General features: G+C 42.8%; 1 protein-coding gene across 1 annotated transcript in view; it reads right to left on the bottom strand.

Moving 5' to 3' along the window:
* LOC140740942 (hydrocephalus-inducing protein-like) overlaps positions 1 to 20,922 on the bottom strand; it is a 421,292-nt gene that overhangs the window by 273,549 nt on the left and 126,821 nt on the right. The window contains exons 5-6 of the mRNA XM_073070583.1: positions 16,107 to 16,241; positions 7,994 to 8,193 (exon numbers count right to left, since the gene is read on the bottom strand). Of these exons, the coding sequence (XP_072926684.1) occupies positions 7,994 to 8,193; positions 16,107 to 16,241 (335 nt within the window). The remainder of the gene's footprint in view (positions 1 to 7,993; positions 8,194 to 16,106; positions 16,242 to 20,922) is intronic.

Genomic DNA, 20,922 nt, shown 5'->3' with positions numbered 1-20,922 from the left:
TTTTCCTTTCGTAATTCTCACAGTACTAAGACCCAGACTCACCATATAGATTTAAATTAACTTCCTCCATATCTTAACTTACCCTATCTCCTTTTACGAAACTATTACTTTCTAATACAACTCACCTAGTTTTCATGTTTTCTTCTAATTTAGTGTGACTTAACACTGGTTTCACAACTTGACAGCATCCGGGATACCGAATGGGGAAGCTGATAGAGCAATGTACAAACATTTCCAATTATAGACAATTGGGTGAATGAAACAGTAATGGCTGGGATCAATATTCAAACCTAGGCCATTTTCGATACTTCACTATTTGGTCTGAGGATCTGAATTCATTGTTAGCCCATTTTGTGCTTACGAAAAATTACCACCGCTATTTTTCATGTTAAAAGAGAACCCTAATGCAATATCAGAGTCAGAATCAGGTTTAATATCACTGATCTATGGCATGAAGTCTGGTGTTCTGTAGCAGCAGTACACTGATAAGTTCTAACAGGATTTTGTCAGTCTTATCAATGATTCTCAGAATATAGTCCGTAGCCCATGTGTTACTTCTAGGTCTGGCAATTCAGTATCAAAAGCCCTGGGAACTGTTTACACACAAGCTTCATCTGCAGAATTTGCTGTATAGGTTTGAAATTGAACACTCTTAGTTCTGATGTTTCGCTGAGGCAAATACATTAAGGTGAACATGACTTTAACATTTATGTTCCAATGCCACAGGAGAACTGAAATGTTGCCCATAAAGAAAGTCAGATAATCCAGTCCTAACAACATTGGTCCATTTGTGGGTGTTCGAAACTTACAGTCATAGGAAACTACAGCATAGAAACAGGCCCTTTGGCCCATCTAGTCCATGCCAAACTATTTAAACTGCCTAGTCCCATCGACCTGCTCCTAGACCATACCCTCCATACTCCTCTCATCCATGTACCTATCAAAACTTCTCTTGAACATTGAAATCAAAATTGTAACCACCACTTGTGCTGGCAGCTCGTTCCACACTCGTACTACCCTCTGAGTGAAGAAGTTTCCCTTCATGCTCCCCTTAAATATTTCACCTTTCACCCATAACCTATGATCTCTAGTTGTAGTCTCACCCAACCTCAGTGGAAACAGCCTGCTTGCATTTACCCTATCTATACCCCTCATTATTTTGTATACCTCAATCAAATCTCCTCTCAACCTTCTATTTTCTAGGGAATAAATTTTTAACCTATTCAATCTTTCCTTATACTATAACTCAGTACCATCCTTATAAATTTTCTCTGTACTCTTTCAATCTTATTTATATCTTTCCTGTAGGTAGGTGACCAAAACTGCACACAGTACTCCAAATTAGGCCTCACCAATGTCTTATACAACTTCACATAACATTCCATCACCCTTACTCAATACTTTGATCTAAAAAGGCCAATGTGCCAAAAGCTTTCTTTATCACCCGTCTACCACTGACGCTACTTTCAATGAACTATGGACCTGTATTCTCAGATCCCTTTGTTCTACTGCACTTTACAGTGCCCTGCAACTCACTGTGTATGACCTACACTAGTTGATCCTCTCAAAGTGCAGCACCTCACAAATCTCTGCATTAAATACCATCTGCCATTTTTCAGCCCATTTGTCAAGCTTTGATAGTCTTCCTCACTGTCCACTACACCCCCAATCTTATAATCTATCATCTATAAATTAGCTGATCCAGTTAATTACATTATAATCCAGATCATTAATATATTGACAGACAGCAACACTGATCCCTGTGGAATTCCACTAGTCACAGGCCTCCAGTCAGAGAGGTAGCCATCTGCTACCACACTCTGGCTTCTCCCACAAAGACAATGTCTAATCCAATTTACCACCTCATCTTGCAACTGAACCTTCTTGACCAACATCCCATGTAGGACTTTGTCCAAGATCTTGCTAAAGTCTATGTAGATAACATCCACTGCCTTGCTTTCATCAACGTTCTTGGTAACAACTTCCAAAACCTCCATAAGAAGGCATTTGATAAGGTCCCACATAGGAGATTGGTGGGTAAAATCAGAGCTCATGGCATTGGGGGGGAAGATATTGACATGGATAGAAAACTGGTTGGCAGATAGAAAGCAAAGGGTAACGGTGAATGGGTGTTTCTCGGAATGGCAGGTGGTGACTAGTGGGGTGCCACAGGGCTCGGTATTGGGACCACAGCTGTTTATGATTTACATGAATGATTTAGATGAAGGCATTGAGAATAACATCAGTAAGTTTGCTGATGATACTAAGCTGGGTGTTAGTGTGACATGTGATGAGGATGTTAGGAGAATTCAGGGTGACTTGGATAGGCTGAGTGAGTGGGCAGATACTTGGCAGATGACGTTTAATGTGAATAAGTGTGAGGTTATCCACTTTGGGAGTAAGAACAGGAAGGCAGATTATTATCTGAACGGTGTAGAGTTAGGTAAGGGAGAAATACAAAGAGATCTAGGAGTACTTGTTCATCAGTCACTGAAGGTGAATGAGCAAGTGCAGCAGGCAGTGAAGAAGGCTAATGGAATGTTGGCCTTTATTACAAAGGGAATTGAGTACAAGAGCAAGGAAATTCTTTTGCATTTGTACAGGGCCCTGGTGAGATCACACCTGGAGTATTGTGTACAGTTTTGGTCTCCAGGGTTAAGGAAGGACATCCTGGCTGTAGAGGAAGTGCACTGTAGATTCACGAGGTTAATTCCTGGGATGTCTGGACTATCTTACGCAGAGAGGTTAGAGAGACTGGGCTTGTACACGCTGGAATTAAGGAGATTGAGAGGGGATCTGATTGCAACATATAAGATTATTAAGGGATTGGACAAGGTAGAGGCAGGAAATATGTTCCAGATGCTGGGAGAGTCCAGTACTAGAGGGCCTGTTTTGAGAATAAGGGGTAGGTCATTTAGGACAGAGTTAAGGAAAAACTTCTTCTCCCAGAGAGTTGTGGGGGTCTGGAATGCACTGCCTCGGAAGGCAGTGGAGGCCAATTCTCTGGATGCTTTCAAGAAGGAGCTAGATAGGTATCTTATGGATAGGGGAATCAAGGGATATGGGGACAAGGCAGGAACCGGATATTGATAGTAGATGATCAGCCATGATCTCAGAATGGCGGTGCAGGCTCGAAGGGCCAAATGGTCTACTTCTGCACCTATTGTCTATTGTCTATAAGGTTGGTTAGCATAAAGCTATGTTGACTATCTCTAATCAATCCCTGCCGATCCAAATACTCATATATCCAGTCTCTGAGAATATCTTCCAATAACTTTCCCATTACTGATGCCAGGATCATCAGTCTATAATTTCCTGGTTTATTCTTAGAACCTTTCTTAAACAACAGAACTACATCAGCTGTCCTCCAATCCTAAGGTACCTCACCTGTCACTAAGGATGATTTAAATATCTTTGCTAGGGCCCCTGCAGTATCTGTGCTTGCCTCCCACAGGATCTGAGAGTTCACCTTGTCAGGCCCTTGGATTTGTCCACCCTGCATTGTCTCAAGACAGCAAACAGTTCCTCCTCTGTAATCTGATTAAGATCTCCCCACCCCTTTTGGCTCCATGCATAGATTACCATCCTGATCTTCCAGAGGACCAGCTTTGTTCCTTGCAATCCTTTTATAACCAAATAACAATTACAACACAGAAACAGGCCATCTCAGCCCTTCTAGTCTGTGCCGAATGCTTACTCTCACCTAGTCCCACTGACCCGCACTCAGCCCATAACCTTCCATTCCTTTCCTGTCCAAATACCTATCCAATTTTACTTTAAATGACAATACCAAACCTGCTTCTACCACTTCTACTGGAAGCTCGTTCCACACAGCTACCACTCTCTGAGTAAAGAAATTTCCCCTCGTGTTACCCTAAACTTTTGTCCCCTAACTCTCAACTCATGTCCTCTTCTTTGAATCTCCCCTACTCTCAATGGAAAAAGCCTATCCATGTCAACTCTATCTATCCCCCTCATAATTTTTAATACCTCTATCAAGTCCCCCCTCAACCTTCTATGCTCCAAAGAATAAAGACCTAACTTGTTCAATCTTTCCCTGTAACTTAGGTGCTGAAACCTGGGTAATGTTCTAGTAAATCTTCTCTGTACTCTCTCTACTTTGTTGACATCTTTCCTATCGTTCAGTAACCAGAACTGCACACAATACTCCAAATTCGGCCTTACCAATGCCTTGTACAATTTTAACATTACATCCCAACTCTTATACTCAATGCTCTGATCTATAAAGGCCAACATACCAAAAGTTTTCTTCACCACCCTATCCACATGAGATTCCACCTTCAGGGAACTATGCACCATTATTCCTAGATCACTCTGTTCTACTGCATTCTCCAATGCCCTACCATTTACCAAGTATGTCCTATTTGGATTATTCCTACCAAAATGTAGCACCTCACACTTATCAGCATTAAACTCCATCTGCCATCGCTCAGCCCACTCTTCTAACTGGCCTAAATCTCTCTGCAAACTTTGAAAACCTACTTCATTATCCACAACACCACCTACCTTAGTATCATCTGCATACTTACTAATCCAATTTACCACCCCATCATCCAGATCATTAATGTATATGACAAACAACACTGGACCCAGTACAGATCCCTGAGGCACACCACTAGTCACCGGCCTCCAACCTGACAAACAGTTATCCACCACTACTCTCTGGCATCTCCCATCCAGCCACTGTTGAATCCATTTTACTACTTCAATATTAATACCTAACGATTGAACCTTCCTAACTAACCTACCGTACGGAACCTTGTCAAAGGCCTTACTGAAGTCCATATAGACAACATCCACTGCTTTACCCTCGTCAACTTTCCTTGTAACCTCTTCAAAAAATTCAATAAGATTTGTCAAACATGACCTTCCATTCTGACTGTTCCTAATCAGATGCTGTCCATCCAGATAATTACATATACCATCTCTAAGAATACTTTCCATTAATTTACCCACCACTGACGTCAAACTGACAGGCCTATAATTGCTAGGTTTACTCTTAGAACCCTTTTTAAACAATGGAACAACATGAGCAATACACCAATCCTCCAGCAACATCGCCGTTTCTAATGACATTTGAAATATTTCTGTCAGAGTCCCTGCTATTTCGACACTAACCTCCCTCAAGGTCCTAGGGAATATCCTGTCAGGACCGGAGATTTATCCACTTTTATATTCCTTAAAAGCGCCAGTACTTCCTCCTCTTTAATTATTATAGCTTCCATAACGTCCCTACTTCTTTCCCTTACCTTACACAATTCAATATCCTTCTCCTTAGTGAATACCGAAGAAAAGAAATTGTTCAAAATCTCCGCCATCCTTTCCGCTCCACACATAGCTGTCCGCACTGATTCTCTAAGGGACCAATTTTATCCCTCACTATCCTTTTGCTATTAATATAACTGTGGAAACTCTTTGGATTTATTTTCACCTTACTTGTCAAAGCAACCTCGTATCTCCTTTTAGTTTTTCTAATTTCTTTCTTAAGATTCTTCTTACATTCTTTATATTCCTCGAGCACCTCATTTACTCCATGCTGTCTATATTTATTGTAGATATCTCTCTTTTTCCTAACCAAGTTTCCAATATCCCTTGAAAACCATGGCTCTCTCAAACTTTTAACCTTTCCTTTCAACCTAACAGGAACATAAAGATTCTGTACCCTCAAAATTTCACCTTTAAATGACTGCCATTTCTCTATTACATCCTTCCCATAAAACAAATTGTCCCAATCCACTCCTTCTAAATCCTTTCGCATCACCTCAAAGTTAGCCTTTCTCCAATCAAAAATCTCAAACCTGGGTCCAGCCTTATCCTTCTCCATAATTATATTGAAACTAAACTTTATATTGAAACTTTTGTTCTTGATATATCTGTATAATCCCTGAGGATTCTCCTTCACCATGTCTATTAGGGCAACCTCATACCTTCTTTTAGCCCACCTGATTTCTTTCTTGTGTCTTCTTGCATTTCCTATACTCTTCAAGTACCTCATGTGATCCTACTATGCACCTCCTTTTCTTTCTTAACCAATATCTCAATATCTCTCAAAAAACAAGGTTCTCTAAACCTGTTATCTTTGCCCTTTATTCTGACAGGCACATACAAGCTTTGTATTCTCAAAATTTCACGTTGAAGGCCTCCCACTTACCAAGTACACCTTTGCCAGAAAACAACCTGTCCTCGTTCATACTTGCCAGATCCTTTCTGATACCATCGACATTGTAATATAGAATCTCAACCCGATGTCCAGACCTATCCCTTTCCTTCATTACCTTAAAACTAATGGCATTATGGTCACTAAATGTGAAGTGTTCCCCTATACAAACTTGTGTCACCTGCATTGTCTCATTCCCTAACAGGAGACTAAATATCACACTCTCGCTCGTTGGGACTTCTATACTGATTAAGGAAACTCACATGAACACATTTAACAGGCTCTATCCCATCTAGTCCTTTTACAACATGGGAGTCCCATGTTAAAATCACCTACTATCACAACCTTCTAACAGGATCTACTGCCTCATAATCACAAAAGTCACAAATGCTACCTGACTTGCCAAGAGTTTTCAGCATTTTCTGTTTCAATTATTAATAAAAACATTATTTTAGATGTGTCTATTACTTAGCATTCCTACAATGCCTCAAATTCTTAACAGGCAAGTTTACGATGGAATGTTACGCATGTTGTGTGGAAAAGTAATAGCAGACTGTTGATTTTTTTAATGCTGTTCAATAAAGTGTGTAGCTATTTCAGCAGAGTTCATCAGAAAAGTCACAAGCCCAACTAAAGCCAAGATGTACAGAACCAAGTGGGCAGGGTACAGGTGGATAAGTGACAAAGATGATGGAAAGATGCACCTATCAAACCTTTGAAATCAGAAAACATGTATGTCCCAACACCATGCAGTAACATCTACTTCAGATACAAGCAGATACTGTTGTTGGAGATGAAATCATGTCATTTGTCTAACTAATCACCTGAGCTCCTGTCTGCAGCTCACTCAGGAGGTGAGAAGGGCACAAAAAGAGGCATTTGAGACATGTGACAAGTACAGAGTCTTTCCAGTCATTGACCACTCCAACTGCTCAGGACATTTGTAGCTGGAAGGGCAAGTTGCAGATCTTTGTGTTACCATAACATAAGCATAGAATGGATGATTGAAATTTACATTAAATTTAAATTGTTTGATGAATAAGTCTTTAATATAATCAATGGAGAATTGAGATATTAAGTGTGTGAAAACCTGACAACATGGTTTCCAACAGACTTGTAAACAAAAGACTAAATATTTTGTACTTTTAATGAATTGAGCATTATATAATTAGAGACCTGACTGCATGATTGAAGGTTTGCTGGGTTATACCAATATATTGGCAAATTGACAAAGTAAATTGATCTAATTGCTTTCTAAATAGAAACTCAGTAATATTTGAGGTACTCTGAACTAAACAAAAGTAATCACATTCATCCTCAATCTATAAGAGCAATTTGTTTCATGGAATGAGGAAAATATTTCAACCTTTTTATCTGATTCATAAACATAGCACTGTGGTACACATGTACGATGAAAGACCAAGTTACAGCTTATACGCAATCTTTTATTTGTTAGTGAATATCCCCTGAAAGTTGACGATCCAAGTCTGTAAACCACTTCTCTACAGCTTGTGTGGTCTTTTTGATCACATGAAGTATAAAGAACTGATTCAACAACCTGCAGTAGGAAATCCTACATAGACCCTACCACCATATTGAATATGCAGTAGACACAGAACCCTCTATGCAGTGATATTCTATCTTCTTCAGCAGCACAAGTTTAAGTGAATTTCAAATATGTGATAAGTGCTGGAGTTAGTGAAGCAAGTCTTGTAAATATGTAGCGTGGGCATAGCAACTCCAATTATGTACAGTGTGAATGTCCAGTAGTTACACTATTCTTTCCACCAATAAGGACAAACATACAGCTCTTACGTTTTGGTCTGCAGGATGAACTTAGCTTCTCTGTTTCCAACGTTCCGAACCAGAAGAGTTTTCTGAGTGTTGTATTTGACAGGACACACTGAAAAGTTGATCTGGTCAGGAAAATCCAACACACCACGTGCCCCAATAGCTTTTACGGGCACCAGAAACTTCTCTCTCTCTGTTATACAGACCAACTCATGGATGTAATCCTGAAGGAATGAAACAGTAGTTACAAAAATAATTATTTAATTTTTTTCCACACCATTTATGGAAGTTAGAAGTATAACAGAGTTAAATTCAGAAAGTAAAGCAGACGCAAGATTTCTCACTTCTTCAAATTAATACATTTTCATATTATCCAGATAAATATTAAAGTAATGGAGTCTTCAAGGAAGTACACTGGAATAAACTGGCAGTCTCTCAGGCTGTTTAGAATTTTTAAACAATGCCTTTCAATCATTAATCTATTTACCACTGTTGGTAATTCGAAATATGAAAATTACAGTAATCAGCCTGTTTGACAATTGCACTTGGTTCTTAAAATTAACCTTAGCTACTTAGTTAATGTTAGAAACAAGCTAGTTGAGATGAAGACATGAATTTTGAATTGCAAATATTTGATTTTGATCAGAGAAACCTATGCTCCAGTTTAGAAACATGATTTAAAAAGTAGCCAACACTGGGACTAGGACATGTATGGCATCAACATCTAAGGCTATGATGTCAGTAAAGGTAGCTACATAGGATGTGGAATATAATGTTGGAAGAGGGAATGTTGAAATAGCTTTTAAGAGCCATATAGCATCAGGAGCAACCTCTAAGAAGTATTTAGAATACTTAGTCCATCAGCTAGCTGTCAACAAATCTCCCCAATGGAGGCAGGAAGCCAGTCTCCCAGAGGTTGATAAGCCCCATCTATTAAGTTACTTGGTCCATTGAATATCTCTGGTTTTCTGACATCCAATTCTACTGGGAAGCCCAGTAACAGAAAATACCAGCCCACGTGTTTGAAGATTCTGTTGTGTTACTGTTAAGGCAATATTAGGTAATGTTATCGGTCATTACTATTAAATTACTGTTAAGCAATGATGAATAGTTCTAGATTAATGGTAGTAATTTTTTTAAATAAAATCAATACTTGGCAAGAGTATAAACTCCTTTGGAATATTCCATAAGTTAGTGCTTTATTCCACATAACCTTTGATATCACATTGATTAAGTTTTACAGTTTTTACATTAACATTGTTTGATCACTAACATATTCTGCAAAAGAAGTTAATGAAGTAATTAAACTTATTGATCATAATAAATTACATCCTTAGCTCTTCAGCAATAGCAATGCATTCACATAGGATTTCTGGGATTATACACACTGAACACTGCCTTTTATCGGTTGAGATTTGTAAAATTTAAATGCCTGTTGCCCAGTTTGGAAACCTCTGTTCCTTTCCTTTCAGATATAAATCATGAGGCCACAGCTTGTTAATATTATTGTTCGTTTATATGCTTATAAATAAAGTTGGAGTCTATTACTAAGGATGAGGTTTCAAGGAACTTAAATTCTAATGATAAAATAAGTTAAAGTCAGCATGGTTTCTGTAAAGGGAAATCTTGCCTGACAATCTTGCCTGAAATAACAAGCAGGCTGAACAAAGGAGAGGCACTGGATGTCATTTACTTGGATTTTCAGAAGGCATGTGATAAGGTGCCACACATGAGGCTGCTTAACAAGATAAACTCCTGTGGCATTACAGGAAAAACACTGGCATGAACAGAGGAAAGGCTGACCCCCAGGGGTCAGCAAGTGGGAATAAAGGGGGCCTTTTCTGGATGGCTGCCAGTGACTAGTGGTGTTCCTCAGGGACAAATATTGGGACCACTACTTTTCACATTGTTTGTCAATGATTTGGATAATGGAATTGATGGCTTTGAGGAACACACACAAAACGCTGCCCGGCCTGCTAGGTTCCTCCAGCATTTTGTGCGTGTTGCTCAGATTTGCAGCATCTGCAGGTTTCCTCTTGTTTGTGATTTGATGGCTTTGTGACAAAGTTTGCAATGTAACAAACATAGGTGGAGGGGTAGGTAGTACTGAGGAAGCAATGCGATTGCAGCAGGACTTAGACAAATTGGAAGAATGGACAAAAAACTGGCAGATGGAATACAGTGCTGGGAAATGTACGATAATGCATTTTGGTAAAAGGAACAATAGTGTGGACTATTATCTAAATGAGAAGATAGTTCAAACATCAGAGGTGCAGAGGGACTTACGAGTCCTCGTGCAAGACTTCCAGAAGGTTAATGTACAGGTTGAGTCTATGGTAAAGAATGCTAATGCAATGTTGGCATTTATTTCAAGGGGAATAGAATATAAAAGTAAAGAGAAAATGCCAAAGCTTTATAAGACACTAATGAGGCTGCACTTGGAGTATCGACAACAGTTTTGGGGCCCACATCTCAGAAAGGATGTATTGTCATGGGAGATAGTCCATAGGAGAATCCAGGAATGAAGGGGTTAACATATGAGGAGCTTTTGGCAGCTTTGGTCCTGGACTCGCTGGAATTTAAAAAAATGCATGGGGATCTCATTGAAACCTACTAGATGTTGAAAGGACTAGATAAGGTGGATGTGGAGAGGATGTTTCCTATGGTTGTGTTATCCAGAACTGGAGGGCACAACCTCAAAATTGAGTGGCAACCTTTTAGAACATAAGAGTAATTTTTTTTAGCCAGAACAGCAGTGAATCTGTGGAATGCTCTGCCACAGACTGTGGTGGAGGCCAAGTCCATGGGTATATTTAACGTGGAAGTTGATAGTTTCCTGATCGGACAGGGCATCAAAGGATATGGCGAGAAGGCAGATGTATGGGGTTCAGTGGAATCTGAAATCAACCATGAAGGAATGGCGGAGAAAACTTGATGGGCTGAATGGCCTAATTCCACTCCTATGACTTATGGTCTTATCTTCTGTAGCAAAACTTTTTAATACAAAGTAGTTTCTGTGACTAGATCCCCTTCAGAACAAGAGATATTCTTACAGGAGATTATAATCTCTGGCATGGAATCCAGATCAAGTATTGGAGTTGACCATCAAATGCTTCTGTAAAGTTGCACCTTTCATTTACTATGCTTAGTCCCAAACTTACATAACTACATTACACTTCTGAAGTTTTGTTTGAACAATAAAACCTCTCTTTGATATTTTAAAACTATACCCCATTTCAGCAGTATACTTTGATGAGCTTTTTTTAAAATTTTGGTATTAACTGTAAATTTTAGCAGAATTCTCCTAAAGTCCATATCCAAGTCTTTGATGTATACCATTAGCTTAATCATATGATTTTACACTCAGCCTTAACTACCATTCCTGTTTTCCTTTTTGGATTAATTTTAATCCGATCTGTTATTTGTCCAATGATTTCATGTTCTTTCCTGCTGATATTCTCCACTGGTAGCTTACAAAAGGGTTTCCAAAGTCAGTGTACTCCAAACCCACATCATTTCCCATCCCTGTTATTACAAAAGCTCCTTTGGAAGTTTTCAAGCAGGATCACTCCTTTTTAAGTCTATGCTGGCTGCCACACTCATCGGCCACTTTATTAAGTACACCTGTATACCTGCTTGTTTTTGCAAATATCTAATCAGCCTATCACGTGGCATCAACTCAGTGCATAGCATGCAGACATGGTCAAGAGGTTCAGTTGTTGTTCAGAACAAACATCAGAATGGAGAAGAACTACAACCCAAGTGACTTTGACCATGGAATGATTGTTGGTGCCAGATGGGGTGGTTTGAGTATCTCAGAAACTGCTGACCTCCTGGAATTTTCATGCACAACAGTCTGTAGAGTTTACAGAGAATGTCGTGAAAAACAAAAAAAAATCCAGTTCTGTGGGTGAAATCGCCTTGCTAATGAGAGAGATCAGACGAGAATAGCCAGGCTGGTTCAAGCTGACAGGAAGGCGACAATAACTGTAACAGCATGCATTACAACAGTTGTGTGCAGAATAAAACAATCTGGAAGTTGGATCAAAAGAGGATGATGAAATCTCACTGACATGTCTTTATGTACCTCACCCAGGTAGGCACAGTATACATGAAGATCATCATCTGGTATTCTTTCTTTTTCTTCTAGCTCTTCCAAAGAGGCTCAGAAATTGGAAAAGGTCATGACAGCCAATGTTGCACTTGAAATAGGGTTAACTTGAACAAAAATGTGGAAACGACTGATTTGACTTTGTTAAGATTCACATAATTTCCTTGCAATTTAAGATTAATTTCATTAAACTCTCCAAATAATTCTGACAAATAAGAAATGCCATACCTAAAATTCTTGTGTTCATTACTGAATGAAGCATTTAATTCTTCAAAGAATTTTGTTACAGTTTCAAAAAGCACAATATCTATTTGACTTCTGTGCGCAACAGTAAGTGTTCAAACTGTTCATCATTCTCAATTGTTCACCATTCCTCCTTCCAGAACTAGAGGGCACAGCCTCAGAATTGAGGGGCAACCCTTTAGAACAGAGGTAAGGAGGTATATTTTTAGCCAGAGTGTAGTGGATCTGTGGAATTCTCTGCCACAGACTGTGGTGGAGGCCCAGTCTGTGGGTATATTTAAGGCCGAAGTTGATTGTTTCCTGATTGGTTAGTGCATCTAAGGACGTGGTGAGAAGGTAGATGTACGAGGTTGAGTGGGATCCAGCATCAGCCATGATGGAATGGCAGAGCAGACTTGATGGGCTGAATGGCCTGATTCTGCTCCAATATCTTACAGTCTTAGGGTCTAATACAAAGCTCTCGAAATAGGCAAGAATTGAGAGTAAGGGACTTGATTTTATTTACTGCTGTGATAACAGTATTTAATGATTTGTACAGCCAATCACTTGTTTTTTATTTTACAACAAGATGCTGTCTATGAATTACACAGTAAATATGTTGGGTACAATTTTTTTCAAGAAAGTAATAACCCCTGTCATTGATAGCGCCACATTAGTTGCACAAGAAAGTTCAGAATGGAATGTCCTTCTCTTTGAAAAATTGCTTAACCACCCAAAATATTGACTCCCCCTTCATATCTGTTTGTAGTGCCTTTGCATTAACAACTCTAAAACCATGCTTTCATCTTTTATGAAGCAAAGATATGTTGCCAGGAAAAGTTGACTCATCCAATTGCAGAGCAAATTCTGTTGTCCTACATATGCTGCACAAAGAGTCTTCTGCACTCCCAGATATTTCATTTATTTGTCTTTCAACAGAGTCAGCGCTGAGCACAATTGCTTCAATCATTTTGTCTGGTGACTTATGCAAAACCATACTGAGAACCTCCTTTACTGCTGGCAGAATTAGTACTTCTCCAATTGTGTGGCACTTCCCATATTTAGCAATGAGTAACAAAATGTTGCATGAAACACACAAACTGTCACTGATTGTTTTGTGCTGAAGTGTTAGCAACCATGTTTTGAAATGTTTTCAGTTTCTGAAAGTTTTCATGAAATGACTGAAAATAAGCCAAGTTCTCACTTTCTTTATCAGAGAGTATTCTCTTCAAACAATCAAGGAGCCTGGATAGTTTCATTGCCTCATTTGAAAAAAACTTTTTCATACAAGACACACTGACAGATACTGGTTGCTTGGAGCTGGTATAAATCCATAATTCAGATATTCCACAGTATACTGTCTACACTTCTTTTTCATTTTTATTTACTTATTGAAATATAGTATGGCCCTTCCAACCCATCGAGCTGCTCAACCAGCAATCCCCCAATTTAATTCTTGTCTAATCATGGGACAATTTACAATGAACTTACCAATCGGTACGTCTTTGGACAGTGGGAAGAAACCAGAGGAAACCCACACAGTCACGGGAAGAACGTACAGGCAGGAATAGAACCCAGGTTGACTGTATTGTAAAGTGTTGTGCTAACCACTATGCTACCATGCCACCTGGTCTGCTTCTGCCATTTTCATTATGGATTCACAACCACGGTCAATCACCTGTTGCGTAAGTCCATCCTCAGGCACTGAGATCAACAAAGGGGAAAGTTATAGTTCAGGCGAAATCTGACTCTCTGCCTGAAGGTCGACAAAGTGGGGCAGTGGGCCACAGAAATGCAGTCAAGACCATTCAAAAGGGCAGATTCTGAACTTTAATCCATTGAACGCCCTACACGAATTCACAGGAAATGCATCACAGCGTGACTGGAGTATGGGAATCATACCAGCTAACACTGTACTACAGTATAAATGGCAATAATACAGTAGGCCGGACCCAGAAATAACATGCTTTCGGCAGTCCAGACTTTTCATGATGCCAAATACATAAGTGTTGCATTGCTTTTCAACAATCATAACGCCGTTCAAGCAAAGTCTAACAGAGCAGTGGGTTAGCATTGCAATCAATTATGAGGCACTGAGGATCAAATGATTATAATAAGTAATTCATTTCTTAAATTAAGCTAGTAATCCTTCAGCTGTCCCTTGCTACTGGGTGCCCCTTTTATCTTTATCATCCCCTTAGAAACTCCCACTGCCTCTGGGTTGGGGGGGGGGAGCTTGGCAGGTGATTTCACCCACTTTGGGAACTGCTGTCTTAGAAGTTTATAAAATTATGAGAAGACAGATAGACTGGACTCCTGGCAGCTTCTCATAGGGTCCAAATGTCTAATACTAGAGGGCATGCATTTGTGGCAGGAGTAAATAGAAAGGAGATATCTGGGTGAAGATTTTTCATAAACAGAGAATGTTAGTTGCCTGGAATGTACCCCCAGTGGTGGTAATGGAGTAAGTATGACAGAGGCATTTAACAAACTCTTAGATAGGCACACGAGTGTGCACTGAATGAAAGGATATGGGCATTATATTGACAGAAGGGATTAATTAGGCATTTAATTACGAGTTTAATTAGTTCAACACAACATCATGGGCTGAAGACCCTGCTCCTGTACCGTACTGGCAATGTTCAACCATATAGCGGTATGCAGGCATCGTGCTCTGGTAATGAAGTTGAATTCCTTGGAGTCACGGTTAAATGGCTGAATTTCTCATATTATATTACAACATGAACCTTATTCCAACCATGGAAAACAGAGATCAATGACAGAAGAAAGATAAAAGGTGCGCTGTTAGTGTAAAGATTAGAGAGCTATTCAGGAACTGTTTGATCACTTACAGACAGGGCAGGAAGGGATATTTCTGTTGTAGCTTCTTTCTCCCTCTTACCCCAGTTTAACCCATTCTTCCTTTCCTGTTTCAGCTTGTGACAGATGGTAATATAGGCTGTTTGCGACAGTGAACTGGCTTAGTGTGCACTGGAAAAAGACAAACCTGATGACAAATCAGCAATTCATACTATCTTGCATCGTGATCTGCATATTCTCCATGCTGTCGATGCTTGTTAAAGTCAAGTCAAGTCTCTTTTTATTGTCATTTTGACCATAACTGCTGGTACAGTACACAGTTAAATCGAGACATTTTTCAGAACCATGGTGCTACATGAAACAGTACAAAAACTACACTGAACTACATGAAAACAACACAGAAAAAAACTACACTAGACTACAGACCTACCCAGGACTGCATAAAGTGCACAAAACAGTGCAGGCATTACAATAAATAATAAACAAGACAATAGGCACAGTAGAGGGCAGTAAGTTGGTCTCAGTCCAGTCTCTGGATATTGAGGAGTCTGATAGCTTGGGGGAAGAAACCGTTACATAGTCTGATCGTGAGAGCCCGAATGCTTCGGTGCCTTTTCCCAGATGGCAGGAGGGAGAAGAGTTTGTTTGAGGGGTGCGTGGGGTCCTTCATAATGCTGTTTGCTTTGCGGATGCAGCATGTAGTGTAAATGTCCGTGATAGCGGGAAGAGAGACCCCGATGATCTTCTCAGCTGACCTCACTATCCACTGCAGGTAGATCCTGAACAAGTGAATTTATCCTGATGGCATCTCATATGCTTTACAAATGTTTATATGCTTCTCAAACTCCATTTTTCAACATTACTCAAGTGTCCAAAGAAAATAAGGTGTATGCAGGTATGCTGCCGAATTTAACCCTCTGTGATTCAGACTTTGTAATAACTGAATGAAACACGTTAAATAAAACACATTTGTAATTCACACACCTTGTTTTCCTCAGGTGTGAAAATGACTTTGAACGTGATGGCCATGCCTGGTGCCACTTTAAAAGAGACATCACTGGGATAGACGATTCTGAAATATGGAGAATCTTCCTCAATAACTTTAACCATTCGTGGAACCTAAAAACACAATTAATGAAATTATACGGAGACTGAAGATTTTGTGTGGTTATACAGTGTTTAAAGTATTATTCACATTTACCTGAAATGTGATTTTTAACTTCTACATACTTTTTCACCATGACATTTCAACACTTGACAAACTCTTGACTGTGCCACCAACTAAAATTGATAAAATTATGACACAAAGCTTCTTAAACTCTTTTTATGTCCTCTCAGCCAGTTAATCAATTTAGACTATTAAAACGTGGGGAATGAACATCACTGCAGAGCCCCACTAGCTGCAGCCTGCCGTCATGAACACCCCTGCAGAGCCCCACTAGCTACAGCCTGCCGTCATGAACATCCCTGCAGAGCCCCACTAGCTGCAGCCTGCCGTCATGAACACCCCTGCAGGGCCCCACTAGCTGCAGCCTGCCGTCCTGAACATCCCTGCAGAGCCCCACTAGCTGCAGTCTGCCGTCATGAACACCCCTGCAGAGCCCCACTAGCTGCAGCCTGCCGTCATGAGCACCCCTGCAGGGCCCCACTAGCTGCAGCCTGCCGTCATGAACACCCCTGCAGGGCCCCACTAGCTGCAGCCTGCCGTCATGAACACCCCTGCAGAGCCCCACTAGCTACAGCCTGCCGTCATGAACACACCTGCAGAGCCCCACTAGCTGCAGCCTGCCGTCATGAACATCCCTGCAGAGCCCCACTAGCTGCAGCCTGCCGTCATGAACATCCCTGCAGAGCCCCACTAGCTGCAGCCTGCCGTCATGAACACCCCTGCAGGGCCCCACTAGCTGCAGCCTGCCGTCATGAGCACCCCTGCAGAGCCCCACTAGCTGCAGCCTGCCGTCATGAACACCCCTGCAGGGCCCCACTAGCTGCAGCCTGCCGTCATGATCACCCCTGCAGAGCCCCACTAGCTGCAGCCTGCCGTCATGAACACCCCTGCAGGGCCCCACTAGCTACAGCCTGCCGTCATGAACATCCCTGCAGAGCCCCACTAGCTGCAGCCTGGCGTCATGAGCACCCCTGCAGGGCCCCACTAGCTGCAGCCTGCCGTCCTGAACATCCCTGCAGAGCCCCACTAGCTGCAGCCTGCCGTCATGAACACCCCTGCAGAGCCCCACTAGCTGCAGCCTGCCGTCCTGAACATCCCTGCAGAGCTCCACTAGCTGCAGCCTGCCGTCCTGAGCACCCCTGCAGAGCCCCACTAGCTGCAGCCTGCCGTCATGAGCATCCCTGCGGAGCCCCACTAGCTGCAGCCTGCCGTCATGAGCATCCCTGCAGAGCCCCACTAGCTGCAGCCTGCCGTCATGAGCACCCCTGCGGAGCCCCACTAGCTGCAGCCTGCCGTCATGAACATCCCTGCAGAGCCCCACTAGCTGCAGCCTGCCGTCATGAACATCCCTGCAGAGCCCCACTAGCTGCAGCCTGCCGTCATGAACATCCCTGCAGAGCCCCACTAGCTGCAGCCTGCCGTCATGAGCACCCCTGCAGAGCCCCACTAGCTGCAGCCTGCCGTCATGAGCATCCCTGCAGAGCCCCACTAGCTGCAGCCTGCCGTCATGAGCACCCCTGCAGGGCCCCACTAGCTGCAGCCTGCCGTCATGATCACCCCTGCAGAGCCCCACTAGCTGCAGCCTGCCGTCATGAACATCCCTGCAGAGCCCCACTAGCTGCAGCCTGCCGTCATGAACATCCCTGCAGAGCCCCACTAGCTGCAGCCTGCCGTCATGAACATCCCTGCAGAGCCCCACTAGCTGCAGCCTGCCGTCATGAACATCCCTGCAGAGCCCCACTAGCTGCAGCCTGCCGTCATGAACATCCCTGCAGAGCCCCACTAGCTGCAGCCTGCCGTCATGAGCACCCCTGCAGAGCCCCACTAGCTGCAGCCTGCCGTCATGAGCACCCCTGCAGGGCCCCACTAGCTGCAGCCTGCCGTCATGAACATCCCTGCAGAGCCCCACTAGCTGCAGCCTGCCGTCATGAACACCCCTGCAGAGCCCCACTAGCTGCAGCCTGCCGTCATGAGCATCCCTGCAGAGCCCCACTAGCTGCAGTCTGCCGTCATGAACATCCCTGCAGAGCCCCACTAGCTGCAGCCTGCCGTCCTGAACATCCCTGCAGAGCCCCACTAGCTGCAGCCTGCCATCATGGGAACTGTTGCAGAGCCCCTCTAGCTGCAGCCTGCCGTCATGAACACCCCTGCAGAGCCCCACTAGCTGCAGCCTGCCATCATGGGAACCGTTGCAGAGCCCCTCTAGCTGCAGCCTGCCGTCATGAACACCCCTGCAGAGCCCCACTAGCTGCAGCCTGCCGTCATGAACATCCCTGCAGAGCCCCACTAGCTGCAGCCTGCCGTCCTGAACATCCCTGCAGAGCCCCACTAGCTGCAGCCTGCCGTCATGAGCACCCCTGCAGAGCCCCACTAGCTGCAGCCTGCCGTCATGAGCACCCCTGCAGGGCCCCACTAGCTGCAGCCTGCCGTCATGAACATCCCTGCAGAGCCCCACTAGCTGCAGCCTGCCGTCATGAACATCCCTGCAGAGCCCCTCTAGCTGCCGCCTGCCGTCATGAGCACCCCTGCAGAGCCCCACTAGCTGCAGCCTGCCGTCATGAGCACCCCTGCAGAGCCCCACTAGCTGCAGCCTGCCATCATGGGAACCGTTGCAGAGCCCCACTAGCTGCAGCCTGCCATCATGAGCACCCCTGCAGAGCCCCACTAGCTGCAGCCTGCCGTCATGAGCACCCCTGCAGAGCCCCACTAGCTGCAGCCTGCCGTCATGATCACCCCTGCAGAGCCCCACTAGCTGCAGCCTGCCGTCATGAACACCCCTGCAGAGCCCCACTAGCTGCAGCCTGCCGTCATGAACATCCCTGCAGAGCCCCTCTAGCTGCAGCCTGCCGTCATGAACATCCCTGCAGAGCACCACTAGCTGCAGCCTGCCGTCATGAACATCCCTGCAGAGCCCCACTAGCTGCAGCCTGCCGTCATGAACATCCCTGCAGAGCCCCACTAGCTGCAGCCTGCCGTCATGAACATCCCTGCAGAGCCCCTCTAGCTGCAGCCTGCCGTCATGAACATCCCTGCAGAGCCCCACTAGCTGCAGCCTGCCGTCATGAGCACCCCTGCAGAGCCCCACTAGCTGCAGCCTGCCGTCATGAACATCCCTGCAGAGCCCCTCTAGCTGCAGCCTGCCGTCCTGAACATCCCTGCAGAGCCCCACTAGCTGCAGCCTGCCGTCATGAACATCCCTGCAGAGCCCCACTAGCTGCAGCCTGCCGTCATGAACATCCCTGCAGAGCACCACTAGCTGCAGCCTGCCGTCATGAACATCCCTGCAGAGCCCCACAACCGAGTTACTCCCACTTCCTGCTTTTCATCTAATAATCAATTCCTATCCCACGTGGGAACATTCTCCCAGTTTCTTGCACTTTAGTTATTAACCAAATTCTGTGGATTCAAACTCTTGTGCATTATTAAAGTTGATAATTGAGTGCAGTACTGCTGAACAAAACGATGCTTTTAAGGAAAAGGCAAGCAATGTCTCCCAATTTCCTGAAGGATGTTTATTCCTTAACCAAAAATATTCAATCATGATGCACTGGTCATTATCTGCTTAGGATTTGTCAGATTTCCTCGCTTTATTTTGAAGTGTTTGTATTTCTGAAATAAATTTAACTAGGTAGAAAACCTTTTGAGACATCCAAAACTGTATATATTAAAGATCTTTCCTTTCTTTGAATCTTACCTAAAACTTGCAAATCCAGATTTTCCTCATAGTCTCTTAAAAATGCTAATCATAAAATAAAATCAATAAAATAAAAAATAAATATTCTTAAAAATTAAAGCCCCTAGACAAAGTGGATGCTGGGGGAGTACAGGACAAGAGGGCACAGCCTCAGAATACAGGGGTATCCATTTAAAACAGAGATGTGGAGAAATTTCTTTAGCCAGATGGTGGTGAATTTGTGGAACTTGTTGCCACATGCAGCTGTGGAGGCCAGGTCACTGGGTGTATTTAAGGCAGAGATTGATAGGTTCTTGATTGGACAGCACATCAAAAGTTATGGAGGGAAGGCCAGGGAAGAAGTTAAGGAGGGATAAAAAGAAGTACCATGATTGAATGATGGAGCAGACTCAATGGGCCTAATGGCCTAATTTCTGGTCCTGTGTCTTATGGTCTAAATTTCAGGTTTGAATTTGATTAGGATAAATCAAGTCATATTATTTAACTACAAACTGGATCTTTGTCACAACTAGTGTTGCACCAACTCCTTCCTCTCCACTTCTTTCTTAAAATGACATTGTCCTACATATTTTAAAAATATTAATCCGTTAGCAATAACAACATCATGACGTATGCAGTTTTATTTCACTATACCCACTAACATAATAAGTGAGACTAGCTGAATATTTGTGATTTTGCTTCATTTACTTGAGAGATAAATCAGGATTTTTGTGTTGCCTTCTCTCAAACAGAAAAACTAAAGAGGGGGAAATGAAGGAACAGAAGGCTGGGAATATTTTCAGTTCCCAGAATTTCCCCAAACTGAGTAACAGGAGATAAAGATTGGCCATCAATAATCTACTAACAAGTTAGCAATAATGATCATAAAACAAAACTTCTACCTCAGAAGAGATAAATTCCTAATCAAGTCAATAAATAGAACATCATAAACAACTTGT

This window comes from Hemitrygon akajei, chromosome 17 (genome assembly GCF_048418815.1).
Source record: "Hemitrygon akajei chromosome 17, sHemAka1.3, whole genome shotgun sequence".
In the NCBI taxonomy this organism is placed as follows: domain Eukaryota; kingdom Metazoa; phylum Chordata; class Chondrichthyes; order Myliobatiformes; family Dasyatidae; genus Hemitrygon; species Hemitrygon akajei.
The sequence above is the reverse complement of the archived record's forward strand: the minus strand, read 5'-3'. Positions and strand labels throughout refer to the sequence as shown.